The sequence below is a fragment of the Varanus komodoensis genome, unplaced genomic scaffold (genome assembly GCF_004798865.1).
Source record: "Varanus komodoensis strain SLA01 unplaced genomic scaffold, ASM479886v1 scaffold14_1, whole genome shotgun sequence".
NCBI classification, from domain to species: Eukaryota; Metazoa; Chordata; class Lepidosauria; order Squamata; family Varanidae; genus Varanus; species Varanus komodoensis.
In genome coordinates, this window is record NW_025335438.1 from 20,610,269 (window position 1) to 20,628,171 (window position 17,903).

The window sequence follows — 17,903 nt, forward strand, 5'->3', positions numbered from 1 at the left end:
GTCCTGCTTACACAATGGACTGAGCAGGGCCCATTGCTTCTGCAACAGAATCTATGGGGAGTAAGAGAATCAGTAGAGGCATAAGTGACTTGCTGGATTCTGTCCCTGCATAATGGTTAGATTGTTGTGCCTCTATCAGGACCAACTATTGCAATGCAAGGCTTCCTTTTGAGTAACAATTTCCTCTTCTCCATGTTGAGAGAAATACACACCCATTAAAATTAATGGGTCAGTAGGCTTAAGAGGAAGACAACTGCAGATGCAAGCTGTGCATTGAAATACACAAAATCCAAAACAGAAGAGGGAAGTTCCAACCTTACCATGAAATCCATTTGATATTTCATTAAAACCACGACGTCTCCTACTTTTAGAACTATTTTATCTAGAAAACGAATCACCTTCAAACAGCCCAAATCCCACCCCTTCATCATTTGTCATTCTGTGGAATGACTAATCTATTAATTTGTACTGATGTTAGTGTACAAGCTACAAAACTACATCAATTAATGCTCTTATACTAAGTGCAAATTGTTGTGAAGCTGATTTACATATAGCTTCATAACAGACTGCTCATCAGACACAGGACTGGCTATATTTCCACTCTCAAGTAATCAAAATAATTCCAAGCAATGAAGTCTTCTTAACAGCTTGAGAAAATGGAAAGATACACAGGGATATGTTTGGTATGAATTTAGTGTGAATACATCCACTACAGAGAGAATACTGCCTACAATAACAAAATATAAAAATGTGTGATTATTTAGGTTAATAAAGTTGGGATGTAATAATGATTAGACCAATTTACAAGTTAGTTCAATGAAATGTTATTAGGAAAGGGAAACAGACATAATACTAAAAAGTATACAAATGACTTCTGTAAGCTATCACACAGTATAGTACAACAGTTGACATTGGACAAAACATAGCCAAACTTTGTTGCCAGTAAAAAAAAAAGTTAGTTTAGACTCTATATTGAGTCTCAACATCCAGATAGTTATCAGAATGTGTTATTTGAAATTAAGAAGTTGTGACGTTATCCATGCCCAGTTCACAGGAATTGGACACTGAGTGCGTCAAACATTTGTACAACAAATATCAGCTATGCCTCACATTTCTCAACCTCCTTTACAATATTTAAATCAATGAAAGCAGAAAAAGTTTTTCCCTGTTTATTCTCCATATATCTTTAAAATATACAGCAAACAAATTAGGTTTCTGCACAGTCACAATTATGACTGTGTGTGTTTTTGAATCGTTTAAAGTAGTAAGCCTTTCTTGTGAACCAGGTAAAATACACACAATCATGAATATAGAGCTGTGCAAATAGTATGTTTCGGAGCACAGTGGCTGCATCAGAGAAATCACTCATGGTATTCATTTTAATCATATTTAAACTGCAAGCTGCTCACACCTGCATTATCCCTAAGTATTATGGGTGGAGAACAAGCCTTGATGAAGAGTAAGAGTGCCCATACTCTTTATGTTTAAACAGAAGGCATTACTAAACACTATGATATTTAATATTGGACAGTGGTTTACAGTGGCCTTCAGGCAGTTAGGAAATTTGGTGCAACACAAGTCTATCAGTGGCTATTTGTCATATTAACTAAATTGAAAGTTAAGGTTGTGTACTCTTGAATACTCGATGCTGGGGACAAAAAGGGGAGGAATGTTGCTTTTATGCTGTACATGCAAGCTTCAAAGAGCCATTCAGATGGTAATTGATGGACAAACTATTCCTTTAGGTGCTTTTTACATTTTCATAATGTCTTGGAAATGGTCTATCAAAATGGCAGACACTTAAAGCAGTGTCAAAGTAATGCTGAGTGACACTATTTTAAAATTTTATCAAATTTTTGAGTATATACATTTTCTTTCATACAGAAAAAGATTTTCAATTTTTCAAGCATGTTATATTAGCTTTTTTGGTATTTAAATTTCTACATGTCTGTTTCTAGTGAAACTTTCCAATGTATCTTTAAGAAGTTGCAGGTTGCATCCTGACATGCTGCATACAGTAGACAAACTTCCTAAGTTATTTAGACTATTAGCTCCCATGGACACAGTTGACCTGGGTTGGTTTTGGGTAGTGACAGATTGTACCATTTCTAGTCCATGTTTCTTTTTTATGTTTTCATTCAGAACTCCGTCTTATTTCCACATTACTCTATGATTCTTTTTTGTTAAAACATTAGAAAAAATTACATTTGCTGTGAACTGCCTAGAGAGCTTTAACTATTTGGGCAGTATAGATATAAAATAACTTCATTAGTTAAATGTGCATTTTGATATTTTTAAAAACATATTTTCTCTCACAATATGCAAGTTAAACGTATTTCAGTATGTTTTTGAATTGAGAACTGTAGCTGCAATGCTCTGCACTTAACTTCACCTGGGAAACCTACCTGTGCTGCTTTTAGTTCCATAATGGAAGAAGAGTGCTAGTTAAATATAATGAATATATATGTTGTACACACACACACGTTTCCTCCCCTCCCTTTATATAGTAAAAAATCAATAAAAAGATCTAGAATATTTCTATGCTGTTTTCTATTGGTTTCTTAACGTAATTTGAGATTAAACTATAAAATAAAAACAGGTATTGGAGTACTTTATCTGAAAATAAACTCACCTTCTGTTTGTGAAAGGGCTTCCTGAGGGAACAGAGTGGGAGAACAATGTGTCATTCATGCTGGTGACTGGTCTGGGAGGCCTTGAAAAAAGAATATATCATGTGTATGTAATAGGACATCAGCAGAATTTCATCACATTCAAATACTATCACTCTATTTCAGAATCTTTTTTTTTTTTTTGTATGCCAACACTACATTTAAAAAAGTCAAATCTATACTGTTACTTGACTAACAGGATTGAATATTAGAAAAATGTTCTTTTACATACTAAGGTATCCTGTGCATGATTTTCTTGACACATTTTCTTGCTTCAATAAAATAATTAGACTATGTTGTCTTCACAAAGTGCACAGAAATGCTTAATAAAAATACAATAGCAATAGCCTTTTGTCTTCATAGTGTCTGTACATACTGCTGTATTGGTCTAACATTTGCTAATTGCTTTAAAGGAGCACTGTCTTCTTTTTGAAAAACTAAATCTCTGTCTCAGACCATTCAGTTTCTATTGAATCTATGAACTTCCCAGGGCCAATTCAGATAACCATGAAGTGGTCCTTTTAAACCCTACTAACATGGATGCTGCTGCATAGAGAGCCTTTCATATACTACAGGTCATTGCTCAGGATCCTAATTTTCACTGGGTCACAGCAAGTGATCTCTTAAGATTGCAGTTCTATATACCTGGAAATCTCATTGACCTCCACAGAACTCATGTCCAAGTGGACATCATAGGAATGCACTGTTAGCAAGTCTGCCATTTTTCAAATCAAAGAATCTACTTGAGAAAGGACTCACATGAGGAGTTCTACATTGAAAGTACACACACAGTTTCATTCCAGGCAGCCATTATGTGGGTACTAATTAATATGAAACACCAACCCAACAAGGACTATGAAGGGAAAGAACTTACAATAAATCATTTTACTATATTGAACAGAACACTGATGAGGTATCCTCTTGCACAACCAGTTTTCTTCTAGATTTTAAAAGATGTTTTATTTAAGAAGCAATAATGGAAAAAGCAACAATGGAAGTATCACACAGAACTGACGAATACATGTAGTGGTAGCTTTGTTGAAAAAACAATTCTTAACATTCTTCAAGAGAGTGCTGTTCAGGATAACTATTAACAAATATGAGTTGTGCAGCATTTCTTATGTCAGTGAAAACCCTTAGATTCTTTTATTTAGCAAATATGCATGTAAAAAGACCAGGTGTACACTAGAAGAACCTTTATCGGTGAGGGTGTTCAAAGATAGGCTGGACATGCACATTGGTGGGCATGTCGTGAGCAGAGCCGGCTGGAGCCAGGGGTCAGACTAGATGGCCTGGGAGGCCCCTTCTGACTCACTCTGTTTCTATACAGGGTTGCTAGCTCCCAAGGATTATTTTACTCATCCAACTCAAACAAGTCAGGACAACATTTTTGAAATTCAGTTCACAAACTCTGACTGAAGGGGCCATTTCCCACACCACTGAGGCAACATTAAGTTGGGAAGCAACTTTGGCCTTCCATATAAGCTCTCATTAAATGGTAGCAGAAAGTTTGGAATGGGCAGACAGTTCAGCGATTGTTGACTTGGGTACTTATACCAGACTGCATCCAAATCTTGAATGTTTATTTTGTAACAATGTAACATCAAATGCCCCATTCCAGAGGATGCAACTTGCTTGTAAAAACAGATTCCTATACGCAACACAACTCTCAGCCAAAGGTGCATAAGCCCGTTCTGGTAAGGATGTTAACTACTAGACCATGTTGACCCTTTGTATCTGTGTACAGGAAATGCCATCAGGAATAAGTTTGTCACATTCCTTTCTGTCTCTCAAACTAATTGTCCTAGAGCTTGCCATATACACACACTTTTGTTCAAGAGGAGAGCTAGCAGTAAACTCGTCAGAATGTTGCTGGTTCTACTGTATCACTGCTTCTAATTGGCTCCAGCAAATCTCATTGCGTGGAGACACTACAAGACAGATGAAGGCGGGCAACTTTATTTTATTTATTTATCTAAAGCTTTTATATACCATCCCATCATATTACTGATGTCTTGGGATGGTTGCCCACCCCTGCCCCCCATGTTTTGGCCTACAAGTCTCATTATTCCTCACCATGATTGATGGGAGTTCTGGCCCTACTGATGTTTTGGTCTAGAAGCGGCTCTGAATAAGTAGATACAGGGAAATAAAGTTGCATAAACATCCTCATGACAACTTCCCTTCAGTATTCTCCTCATGGTTATAGACTTGCAGCTCAGGCAAGCCTGCCCCCCTCCCCCAATCTCCTGCACTATGTAAAGTGTTCTCATTTCTTTACAGCTTGGCTTTGTATATTCTCAGCAGTTACGAAGGTATCTGAATCTGGATTTCTTTCTCCCTGTACTCTAGGTAATATGATCTTCTAGAGTAGCCTTCCCTACTCTGATACCCTCAAAAGGTGTTGAACTGCAATCCAGGTCTCTGGCTGGGAATGATAAGAGTTGTAGTCCAACACTGCTTGAGGGCATGAGGGTGGAGAAGGATGTTCAATGCTTCTTCAGAAGGGGAAGGAAGAAACACACCATGAAATATGAAATCAGCACATACTACATATGTTCATTGAATCTTAAGAGATTTCCAACCAACTCTGAACCAACATTTCCAGCTGCTTATGTTCACTTATCTAATATTAATAAGGCTTGTTTCCCCACCTCAGAACTATACTAAGGGATAATACCTTACTTACCAAGTATCTCTTTTGCAGCCAAAATGAAATAAAGAAGTGATTAATTAAGATGAAATATTTCTTTTTTTTAATTGACAAAGATAGAAAGATTCCAACTATTGCAATTGATATTCAGACTTACAGTCAATCAGTCATTGATGCCAAATAGCCCTGTTATGAGTTAACACCTCTGGTCATGCATGTACAGTTATTCTTATATAGCCATAAGATAAGAAAAATTAATACATGTTGTTATAATTGATAGTTGACCCTCATATCAAGAAAACTGATCAGCAACCAATTGAGAGGTTGCTAGTCTTCTTTTAAATATTACCCGTCACAATATTCTCTTTGCGCAAATTCTGATGGCTTACCATACAATTTGAAATATACATACGCACACTGATGTTTGTTTGCTACCTATCCAAATTGTTATAGTAAATACTCTTTAAATGCTGCAATTCTCAGATATTAATTAAAACTTTGTAGTGAAGAGCACTGTGTAGCATCTCTGAAAGCTACAGTATTTAGAGTATAACCTAGTGTTTTGTATCTAAAGAAGAATCACTGTTTGTTCCAATAAGCCAGGAGTTCACTGAATGCATTAATATTAATGTACAATGTGTTAAATATAGGAATACAGTTTACCAGGACAATTTATTTTGAAGCCAGAAAGGTAATTGTCCTCTTAGGGTTTATACTAACATATTACATTGATGTAAAACAGAGTTACAATAATGTTGATTGCTTACTGCATTTATTTAAACAAATTTAACATCTAAACATAACATTTAGCACTTTGCACCAGCTTATACTGTTAGGGGCACTTAAATGGTAAATATTATCCTTAAACCTGTGTATAATGCCAATACATGTGCAGACATAGCTCTGCAAAAGGTATTTGTCCTTACTAAAAGTGACTGCTGCAGGGGAAAGAGGACTTTTTTACATAAAGTCTACCATTAAAAGTGGTTATAAATACTCTTTATTTGGACGCTTGCCTAGAGTCATTTCTCATGATACAGTTTATCTTCTATCGCTTTACGAATTAAAACCACTCTAAGAAGATATTCTCAAAATCTTCATGTGGCATATCCCCCTTTCCTAATTTATGCCAGTTGTATTGTATATGATTCTAGTTCCACAACCTGTGCATTTTATTTCTGAACAATTCTATTCAATGTTGCTTTCAATGTATCGATTGGAAAGTGAAAATATAGACTAGTAAATATCATTCCCAGAGACAAGCACTGCTGATCTTATTAAAATGCTAAAAAAGCTTTATTTTCTTTCACTGTTTTCCCCAGCATGTTTTCTTGAACTGAAACACACTAAGGGCACAGTCATATGAAAATTTAGAGAGAGAAAAGACCTAAAACTCCCTGTATGGTCCATTCAGCCCTGGTGGGGCATGCTGGGAGTTCTAGACATTTAGATTATTATATTTGTATCCCACCTTTTTTCCTTCAAGGAGCTCAAGGTGGGATATAAATCCTCCTCCTCCTCTCAATCTTATCTTCACAACAGCCCTGTGAAGTAGGTTGGGCTGAGGGTCTGTGATTGGCCCAGTGCGTCACCCAATGCGTTTTGTGGCTGAGGGGGGACTAGAAACTGGATCTTGCAAATCTCAGTCCAACATTCCAATCACTACACTACTCTGGATCTCAGCTTAACCATAACGTTTTTTCCTATCTGAATTTGCATAGGATGGCATGTTAAGATTGCAATCCTTTGCACAGGATCATTCAACAAGTAAAAATAAATGATACCAGACATCCCACTGAAAACAATTGACTTGAATCAGTCATACATTTCTTTATGATTTTAATGGGATATGATCACAACACACCTCCAAGGGCTGAGGCCATTGACCTCCTTGTAAAGCCATAAGTAGAAAAGATTTTGACACAAGCCTTTTGACTGGGGTAATAAGAGTTTAGCTAATGCGAAGAAGAATTTCATGATTCATTTTAAGAAGTCCCTTCTCTTTCTCACATTTCCCCCCTCATGTGGATATACGTACTACAATGAAAGCGCTTTTTCAGTGCTGGCCCTGTGATGCAGCAGGAAGAGGTTACCTGTTTCAAGTAGCACTGTGGGTATGTTTGAAGGAAGAAGTTTGAATCCAACAGATACTGCTGGTGGAGGAAGTTTCTGCTTCCACTGCAGTCCCCTGGATGCACCCCCAACCTGCCCCAGAGGATCAGGGGCCCTTTAAAGAAGACTGGTTGTGTTTGGAGGGCTTCAGTGCACATTCATCCACCGCAATAATGTATTTAAGCCTAAGCAGGAATAGGTGCTTGAATGGTGCAACAAGACTATAAACTGTTGACCCATGCAGCTAAAAGGGAGGTTTTTGGGCTCTGCCTCATGCAGCAAAATAATTTTGTACTGGCAGTACCCTAATCTGTTTGCAGGTACTAATTTACACAATTATTAATTTCAAGGTTGCATTACACTTAGCATTGTAGCTTACAAGTCTTCTCCTCACAGAATTTTAAATATGCACATTTCCGGGTCTGCTTTATGTATGTAACTGTTGGCTACTTGATGATTTCCACTGAAAGGTTATCAGGACAAATATAAAGACTTACTATACATGAAGGAGTGCCTGAATTCAGAGTTCCAATTAATATACTGTGGCTCTCAGCTATAAATTATAGCAGCCATATCTGATGGCTACATTGACTGGTTCAACTCATTTGAAGAGAAGCACACCGGGAATGCTGAACTATAGTATTCTACTAATTAGTCACAAAATTGTTTGCTTCTGAGTTTGGCTGACTCATTTGACCTATATCAACTCTGCAATACCTTACTTCTGCTTAAGCATACAACCCTATATTTTGTTTTCACTTCTTAGAAATCAGATAAACTAAGGACCAGCATTCAAACTAATTTCTTAGCAGTGTAAATTTAATTTCAAGCTGGAATTCTCAAATAAGATGAGGTTTTGAAAACGCTCTTTGTTAAGATTAAACAAATAGCACAATCCAACCCTTTGGGATAGCTTCTGCTAAATTTTTCATTATCAGCTTTCTTTTATTACTGCAATCCATTGATCAGTTTCATAATGATAGCTCATTTCTTTAGATTGACCTTAGTAATACAGCACACTATTAATATCTTCATGTAGACTAAGTGATTTTCAGTAGTGCAGGCAACCATAGCCAGTCATTATGTAATGTAATATTCCATGCACTTACTACATCATATATGCAATGGCAACACGTGCAAACAGCCACACACAGAAAAAGTTTAGGTGAATGAAGAGCACAACATTAAAAACTGGCCTGATCTGTATCAAGTTATTTACATAATATAAGAAGTGGTAGAAAAGCTGCATATCTGATATGCTGGATTACATTAAAGTTACTGGTACACAGAAAACAGGGCAGTATCCAGTACAGTGGTTGCAGCAATTGTACACCTGCTAAAGCATCCCTGGAAATGAGTGGAAACATTTCTAGAATGAATAGGGCCACGGAAGCACCCTTCTGTGAGCTCCACTGACCTTCCTCATTCCAGAAATGAGGGTTCTCACTTGTTTCTAGTTTCTCTGTGAATCCCTAGCATCTCATTGTACTAGCAACAGATCCCACTAGTGTAAGACAGCATTAGATACTGCTGAGAAACTTTCTAGTCAGGCCTTTGCCCTGCCGTGCTGGGTTTCTATTGAAATGAAATGTTTTGTATGGACACACATACAGTTATGAGAGTCCTCACTTGCTGTGTGAAGCGGTACACCCAGACAAAGGTCCACTATCTGAGTTACCCAAAACACTTTAGTAGGTAAATGGTTTGGATGTTTTTGTATTTTTCACACTTAGGATTTTTTTCCTAATGGACATATGCAGTTGAACTTTTTTACTTTTAGTTCTACATAGTTCTCTTGGACTAGGCTCATGATTTTTCCAGGTTTTCAAGGAAAACTTCCCCAAACTCCCAAACCAGTCTAAGCAATTGGAAAGATGTCACCTGTTTTTGCCAAATTTCCTCATGCTACAAAACCAACTTGATCATCTATGTGCCCACTGAACATGACAAGGTGGATTGTGACAGCTGGCAATTCCCTGACTGATAGAATTCAGAAGAATTTGGAAGCTTGCTTCTTCTCTTGGGGAGTGGGCCTACAAAAACCTCCAAGTCTAAGAAGTTTGCTGATATGTCTAGATCTGAATGCACATGAGGACCACTTGGCAAGCCTAGAGAACCTATACTGCAAACAGATTTAGATTTACTTCCAGGCCCCTTGAAGACTCTCCAGTTCTTGATATTTGTCAGCAAAATAAGGGAGAGGATTCTATAAACAGTAGTAGCCCCTACCCTACTGTGTACCTCTTGCCAGTCTTCTCTAGTGTAGTGTCCTGCAGCTGGTCAGCCATTTGAAAAGTACATAGTTAAGGAAGGTTGTCTGAAGGGTCTTCCATACATCAACTTCTATAGGGACTATATCTTCATGCTGAAGTAAAATAGGGTGTACATCCTAGCAATTTGGAGCAATGCTTTCTGGGGAAGAAAAACAATTCCTATCCATTTTTCCTAACCTACCCATAAACAATCTTAGATTAGAATGGGGATTGCTGCAGTTAGTATCTAGCCTTCCAGTACATAAGATAATGAATACAAAGAACCAGTGTTCTAGAAAGTAGGTATCTGGAGTGCCTCTCTTTTGTCCTGAATACTGTGCACTATATTCTTGCATAGCTCAACAGGGCTCCATAGAGTAGCTAGTAAACTGGCACTGTGGCAGGATGCCTTAATAAGCTTGCATGACCTTTTTATTCCATAATACACTATTTTTAAAGAATAGGCTAATGGGTTAAAATTGTCTGGAGGTTGCTAGGAAGGTGGATCCTCCAACTATTAATTAATTCTCCAATTTGCTAACTAACCCCAGTAACATCAGAAATGTATGACTAGAAGAAACTACCACCAGTTTTCCAAAGAATCAGTTTTTATCAAACTCTAAATGTAAGAGCTTGCCCACTCCTCAACAGTTTTCTTTAAACCATCTAATTGAGTGGTTGTTGCTTTCCCCTTTTATTTTGCCTCCTCTCCCCTCAGCTACTTTTATATTTGGGAATTTGGCCATGTTGTTTTAAAAAGGGAATTCTCACTAAATACATTCCCGTATATAGAACCTAACAGCTGCAAAACTATTGTTTGCATTTTTGTGACTTAGCAGAAACTACTGCATTTTATGATTCATAACTTTAATTCCTGCATGAAGGCACTACCTTTGTACAAACTTGGAGTGTATCTTTTAGACACTCTAAAAGTAAAATAGCCAAAGTGGTTAGAAAGATAATTTAAAATTACTTCCACACTGAACAAATCAAGTTTCTTTCTTTGGCTAAAATCTTATACATGCTTACCTGAAAATATAGCCAACTGAACTCAGCAGGACTTCTGTTTGAGTAGACATGTATAAGATTGTTCTGTTAACTTTTATTACTTTTTAGATATTTAACAGTTTCACCGGTCAGAGAAGAGCTGACTCAAACTCTTGCCTTCTGCTCAATTTAGCACTATTTAAAATAAAATTACAATAATCATTTCAGAATGTGAAACTATGAAGCTTAGCCATTTTAAAAAAAGTCTGCAATTACTTTAAAAATGTGTAACATTTACTTTAACTTTTGCTTGCTCCCCTTTATTTTTCATTACTATATTTCACATCTGGAAAGTTAAATAAGTAGCACTATTTCTTGAGAACTCTCATTAAGCTGTTGATAAATGATCATAATGAAGTCTTTTTGCCCTCAAACCATGACAAATAACAGGTCATTCTAGAACAAAGACTATTCTTTTCAGAACACACAGATACTTACACGATATGAGCCAAGTTTAGAGGTTTTTCTGGCTGGTCAGGGAACATTGGGTGCAAAGGTTCACGACTGGAAGCACAGCTTAAAGACTTGCTAAGTGCATTTGTTAGCTTCTTAGCAGGTGATTTCTGAGAGGAACAAGGAAGGTAAAGGTAATTTGGACAGGTAAGGTTCAAACTTCTGTTGCTGCCACAGAACAATGGGAAGACAAAACAGAGTTCTGCTACTTATTGACATACTTTCCACCCACAAAACCCTACTGTACCACCTTCTGAGTGGCATCAAATGTCAAACAAATCTGTCAAACATCTTTAAATGGGGATTCATCTCACAGAGTCATGTGAGATCTTGCATTTAAGTAGCAAGAGGAGTAGAAGAGAGTACTGAACAACCCAAGGTACACTCCTCCTGCATTCTTCTCTGTAACAATCCCAGTAAAAACATCAATGACAACTGAATAGCTGTTATTTACAAAGTCAGATGTAGGCGTGAAGACAAATCCATGTCCATCATAAAAGTGTTAGGAACAGATGTGTACACATATGTTTAATTCGGAGGCTTGTGAATTGGACTTCATTCAGACACCCTATTATATCCTTTAAACTGTCTGAAATCCATGCCCAAGGAGTGAGAGTTTTGAGGCCATTATTAAGAATTTCCATGGTCCCTAATCCACTGAGTGAACTACTAATTGGCATTGTTAGTTTTGCCATCATAGTTCTTGTTTCTTCAGTCCTTTTCTAGTCCATGTAAATCCAACATCTGAGGCATCAACTGTCATATGCAATACTGTTTGTAGTAAAGCAGTTTCATTTGCATTCAGTTACATCGTTGCACTTAATTATTTCTAATAATGTTGCCAAGACCATCTCAGATTGTGTATTCCAGAGACAAAGTGGCTCCATTTTAGCAAATGACTCTCTCACATAGCCTGATCCACAATATAGTTAACCTGAAGTGTCTGGACATCTGTTTGAAAGTAAGTCTAACCAGTTCAATGCAATTTTATAATAGGAAATATGCATGTATAATCTTAAATCCAATAAATCTGGATTAACTTAGTTTTGACTTGAGCTGGGCTGGCCATACTCTGGAGCACAGATATACTTTGAATATCTTGTGGGAAACTGGGAAAACTCACATATGTTTCAGATGAGAAGAAAACAGTTAATAGTGTTAAATCCTACCTCACAGTGGCAATGCAAAGCATTCTAGAACAGTTAAGAAACTACAGTGGTGGAATATTGTTAAATATATAGCATGTCTACATTGTTGTTGATGCTATACAAACATTTTTAATAAAGGAGCTGAATGGTACATCACTAGGTTCCATTGTTCTTTCTAGACTGAGTCTCCATTTATATGACACAGTTCCTTTTTAAACAGATCTGTTATCACAACAAGCAGAGAATATGAGAAAAAAGCCAACTTATTTGACTATGTCCTACAAAAATGAGCAACTTACTGTGGAAACAGTTTTATATTCCAAGACCCGCCTGTAGCTGTCCTGACATCCAGTAGAGTATTAACATGTTGGACTGCTCAAATCCACACTGAGGAAAGCCACATTGCTCAGTTCTTCCCGTTTTTCACCTCAAAACTGACTGGGAACAGAGACCACAATTGGGTCTTCTCCATTATAGAAATGCTTAACTAACGGGCAACGTAGGTTTCCTATATGAGGTTTTAAGGGAAATAATTCGGTCAAGTCCCAATTCCCATCCTTGGGGTTTTCTCTCTCTGACTGGTGGAGTTCACACAGTCTGCAGCAATTCATGAACCTTCCCTTACCCATGACGTGTATTCTTTCATTTGGTGCTGGTTGCTATGGGAACCACTGGCATGTCCCCTCCAGAAGCAATCTTGACAGAGCTGGTAATTGTGACACTGCTGGCATCGATAGCGGAATCCCATCATGCTCTCACTATGACAGTAGGAACACTCAACAGGGTGGAAGACTACAGGGGAGATACATTTACCAACAAAACAAAGGAAATAATCAATACTGCTTTAAAACTGGAGCCACTAACACATCTTGCAAACTTCCCTTTGTGGGGGGTGATTTTCAGCATCAATTTTAGCATTTACATTGACTGAAATGTAAATGTTAAAGCTTCAGAATGTTCTCCCAAGACATGAAAGCATCAGTCATTGTATAAAAGAAATCTCTTGTAGCATGGTAAGATTGTGACAGTTGGATGATTATTTGAGCATACTGTTTATACCTTGTAGCCTGAGCATATGCAGAGTTAAGTATACCCAAGCTCATTGCAATCACACTGTAGGCTGATGGAAAGATCACACTTTCAAAAGTCAGAAACACAGCAACAGGACAGGGAGTGAATATGCTATATCTTTTATTGGAAAAGATGGAGTTACTGTGCTTCATACTGTTATTAGGTTTTAATTACATACCATTCTCAACATTTGCCAATCGATGCAGAAGTGGTAGCCAGACCAGACATTGTGGTGGAGGATCAGACATAAGTGTATCCAAGAAAGCATTCAGTGTAACTTTTTTCTGTTTTTATGAGCAAAGAAACAACCATTAAATATAATAAATTAAAAGCGGGAATTTACTTTCCTCAGAAGGAAAATGGGTGTGGGTAAAAAAATAAACTGCTAAATTGTATCCTAAATCTTCAGCTTATACAAGAATTATACTGTTTATACACATCAGCTATAAGAATTGGGTTTTACAGACTGGGGGTATTGTTTTAGGGAAGTATAAAATCCATTAGTCCAGTCAGAACTAGAGATTCAACTATGTTGAGTGCCTAAAGCTAAATGGTAAATAACAGGTTCTACACTTACAAGAATATCTCAAGTAGAATAGCTACAAAAAACACTACATCAAAAGGGAAGCTATTGCCAATTAGGAGGAGATAGCTTTAGACTGGATGGATCAATGGCTGACTATAAAACAACTGTAATGTACACATAGGCTCAAAAGCAGAACAAAAAATTATCCTAGGCTACCATTCTGTCATCTCCACTCTAAGAACCATCTCTTGGCACATCATGGCAATATTCCTACTCCCTGCATAAACCATGGAGTTGAATGATCCTTGGCACAACACCTTCTCTGACCTACTTTGCTGTTGTGGGTATAGTATCTGAAAAGAAAGGAGCTCAAGAACAGTGGCTGCTTTGTTCTAACAAGGCTGCCCTCTCCATGATTTAAGTGGTGAGTGCATAGTATTTCAATTCCGTGTAAGGACATTTTTGCATGCTTCAATGTGAAACAAATGATAGATGGTGAAATCAAGGGATAAGGGAGGTGTCCCAAAGGTAGAGATAATTTAGGGCAGTAGTTATGAGCTATAAAGTCTTGAGAAATGCAAACTCCAAGCACTGGCCGTCTCTACACAGATAGCACCATGGAATCCAGAAGGAGTGCTAGGGAGAGGCCCATTAGGGCTAAAGCTCTGAATCTTTCATTCAGAACCCCAAATCTTTGGAGTCATTTCCCCCACCACCCTGCTGTGCATAGGCACTTGCTGAAATATAGGCAGAGTGGCTAGATGTTCTCTGCTGCACCTGAACTCCCCAGGAATATCTGGTGTTTGTCCACATATAGTTCATCTTCTTGCCTTTTGGTACTGTCCATGGGGTTTTCATGGCAAAGATACTGGAGTGGGTTGACATTTCCTTCTCCAGTGGATCACGTTTTGTCAGAGCTCTCTGCTATGACCTGTCTGTCTTGGGTGGCCCTGCATGGCATCTGCTGCTCCTCCCCACTTTGAGTAGTTCTGGTCAGATGATTCTCTGAAATAAAATGCCCTCCTCTTTCCTGTCCAGAATCCCTTTGACAAATAGGGGTGTCCTTAGGAAACACACACCCACAAACTTAACAGCATATATAAATCAGCATATGAAAATTCGTGCATTTTGGGGGTTGTTTAGTGGGCCTGAACCTCAGACCTTTTCAGTACCTAGCATCATTCTTGACTTCAGAATCTGATAATGTCAAAATAACCATTTGTCTTAGTATCTAATTGTGAAATATCTTAAAAACACATTTCCGTGTGGGCAGTGGGCACTGATATATCAGATACTTTGGTTTCATAGCACCAGACTAAATATGATGTGGAAGCATTTTTTCCAAAGTTTTTTCTAAAGTGTTGTTTTTGTTCATTTGTTTTACTAAAAGGTACTGTACAGAGAGGCCAATTTGCCTGGAGTGACAGAGTAGACTAGGAGTGCTGAATTCTTTCCCCATTGTAGTTTTTTTCTGAGCAGAATCTCCCTTCCAGAGCTGTATTTTTCTCCCCCAGAGAAAAGATACAAGGGACCCTGCTACAAGGGCTACTTGCCATTACCCCATAACTCTATTTTAGTTCTTTCTGAAAACACACTGGGAGACTGTTTACATATCTCTTATAGCACATTTGGCTTGGTTCTGAAAAGAAATCCAATATGACTACAGTTCTTTTCTGGTTTGTAATTACAAGCATATCCTGTATGCAATTAAAAAAATTTAAATCAAATGACTACACTAAATTATGGGAAAGATGAAATGGAAGTGAATGATGGATGAATGATGCCTATTTAACTACCTGTTGAGAAAAGCAGGATTTTGCTGACTGCTCTGTGTAACCAAAAGAAGGACCTTCAAAGACTGCAGTGGGCAGTTTAAGGACTTCTCGCAGAAACATGTCATATCGTCCATACACCATTACACCACTGGTGTCTGAAATCATTGAGAATATATCTGATGGAATAAGAAGAAAGAAAAATTGAAATAAATTATTTCATATATTTTATTCAGTTTATATGCTGCCATATTAGCCACAAAGCTCTCTAGGAGCTAACCACAAGAGTTTCAACAGAATATGGATTGGACTGAAAAAAAGAAAAGACTATAGATATTGGCTTATATCCAGTGTAAGCCTCACTTATGTCCAATTTATTTCAATTAGTCTACTCTAAGTAGGACTAACTAGTCCAGATCCTCATCATTTGGTGTGGTAAGAGATAGGTAATACTCAAAGTGGTTAGTAAGCATGAATCTCCCCAGACATCTTTATTATCATTATCATTATTACATTTCTATGCCGCCCCTTGCCGAAGCCTCAGGGCGGCTTACAACACAATAAAATACATTGAAATACAATAGAACATAATAAATTACCACTAAATACAAAAATACAAAAAATACACTGAGAAACAAACATAATAATATAAAATTAAAATTAACAGTATAAAATAAGTAAATAAAGAATATAGGAGGAGAAAAGAGAAGGAAGAAGAAGTTGCCCTGGCCAGATCATATATTTTAACAATTAAAATGATGTTTAAGGCAGGGTATATCCTGGACATAAGTGCCCCAGTATATCCTGGACATGATATAATATTAACCCCAGTCAATATTTCCAATGGGAGAATGTCCAATGCTTTCTTCTAAAAGCACCTGGTGCAACCCAAAATCAATTTTGTACTAAATTTATTTATTTATATATAAATAAACCTTTTGGTATTAAAAGAACAACCTTAACTTATCCAATGAAGGTCTGGTTGTCAATGCAATGGTACCATATGGCACTAGCTGAGGGACATCTGAACTTTATCTATCCTATGCACAACTATGCCAATCTGGGTCTTTGACCAGCACAAGAAAGGGGAGATGAAATTTGAGGTGGGAGAACACATTGGTTGAAAATGGATCTCAGTTTCAAATGCCTGCAATATGATAGAAACAAGACAGAAAAAAGGCCAAATTATGCTTTCTGCTGGACACTCCATGCATCTGACAGCCTATAAAATGATCACTTTAGTAAGAGAACTCTGAAAGGAAACCACATTCTTCTGCCTCCAGATGAGCAGACATCAACAACAATGAGGATTTCCTCTTGCGGCTCTAAGCAAATTATGAATGGGCTTCTGAATGATTATGCCTGCAGATTTTGATTCACACTGCTGTTATCAAAACCAAATGTTGATTCTATTTCCTGTTGAAAACAGCAACATTAATACATTAATGATGCAAAAAGACTTACATCTTAATTTATCCATGATCTTTCCTCCACAAAGTGTTGCCAGGGCCATTTTGATTGCAAATACAGAAATTTTTCCATGTCCTTCCCTATACAGCAAAGGAAAAAAGTAAAATAACATTTTACTCTGTTATTGAATAATATTATGAGCATTCTTAGGCTTACAAATAAAACCTTTGAAACTCCATTCCAAGTATTTTTAAAATATCCATAAAAGTCTGGGTTTAAATACTGCGTGGGAGACAGATGATACCTCCCATAAATGGAAGGACTTCTAACCATGGAAAGCTTCTGCTACAATGCAGGAATCCTCCTGGTGGGATGGGGAGGAGATTATTTTTGTTCATTGCTCTTTTCTGCTGCATTCCTTATAAAATGTGCTTCAGAGGATTAGAATAGTCTGGGAGGTGGTACTGGATGCTGCAGGGGAGTAGGAGATTGGCAATAACAGTTTCTCTCCTTTTCTGTGGATGGTAGCATTTCAAGCAGAACACTACTTGAAACCAGTGGCAGTGCTAGATTTAGATGTTTGAAGGTCCCCTGCCTCAGTAACTCTGTCTCCTCCAAATCATTGTGTCCAGCTGCTACTGCACATCATCTTCTTTCTTATCATCACTACTACTTGTGATATTCATTTGCCCATGTGTGGCAGGTATAGAGCCAATGAACAGGTAAGCAACCACACCTGTTGTTCCTCCTCCTGACCACCACCATTATCTGCCCCAGGTGAACAAGCAGG

The 17,903-nt window shown here is 37.5% G+C and overlaps 1 protein-coding gene across 24 annotated transcripts in view; it reads right to left on the reverse strand.

Annotated features, from left to right (window-relative positions):
* DTNA (dystrobrevin alpha) overlaps positions 1-17,903 on the reverse strand; it is a 243,459-nt gene that overhangs the window by 59,223 nt on the left and 166,333 nt on the right. For all 24 annotated transcript variants that reach the window (XR_006414079.1, XM_044424046.1, XM_044424045.1 and 21 more), the window contains 6 exons: positions 17,168-17,253; positions 15,728-15,882; positions 13,584-13,689; positions 12,960-13,126; positions 11,172-11,296; positions 2,633-2,713 (listed from right to left, as the gene is read on the reverse strand). Coding sequence is in view for 23 of the 24 variants with exons in the window: in XM_044424046.1 (XP_044279981.1) it covers positions 2,633-2,713; positions 11,172-11,296; positions 12,960-13,126; positions 13,584-13,689; positions 15,728-15,882; positions 17,168-17,253 (720 nt within the window). In the remaining variant the exon portion in view is untranslated. The remainder of the gene's footprint in view (positions 1-2,632; positions 2,714-11,171; positions 11,297-12,959; positions 13,127-13,583; positions 13,690-15,727; positions 15,883-17,167; positions 17,254-17,903) is intronic.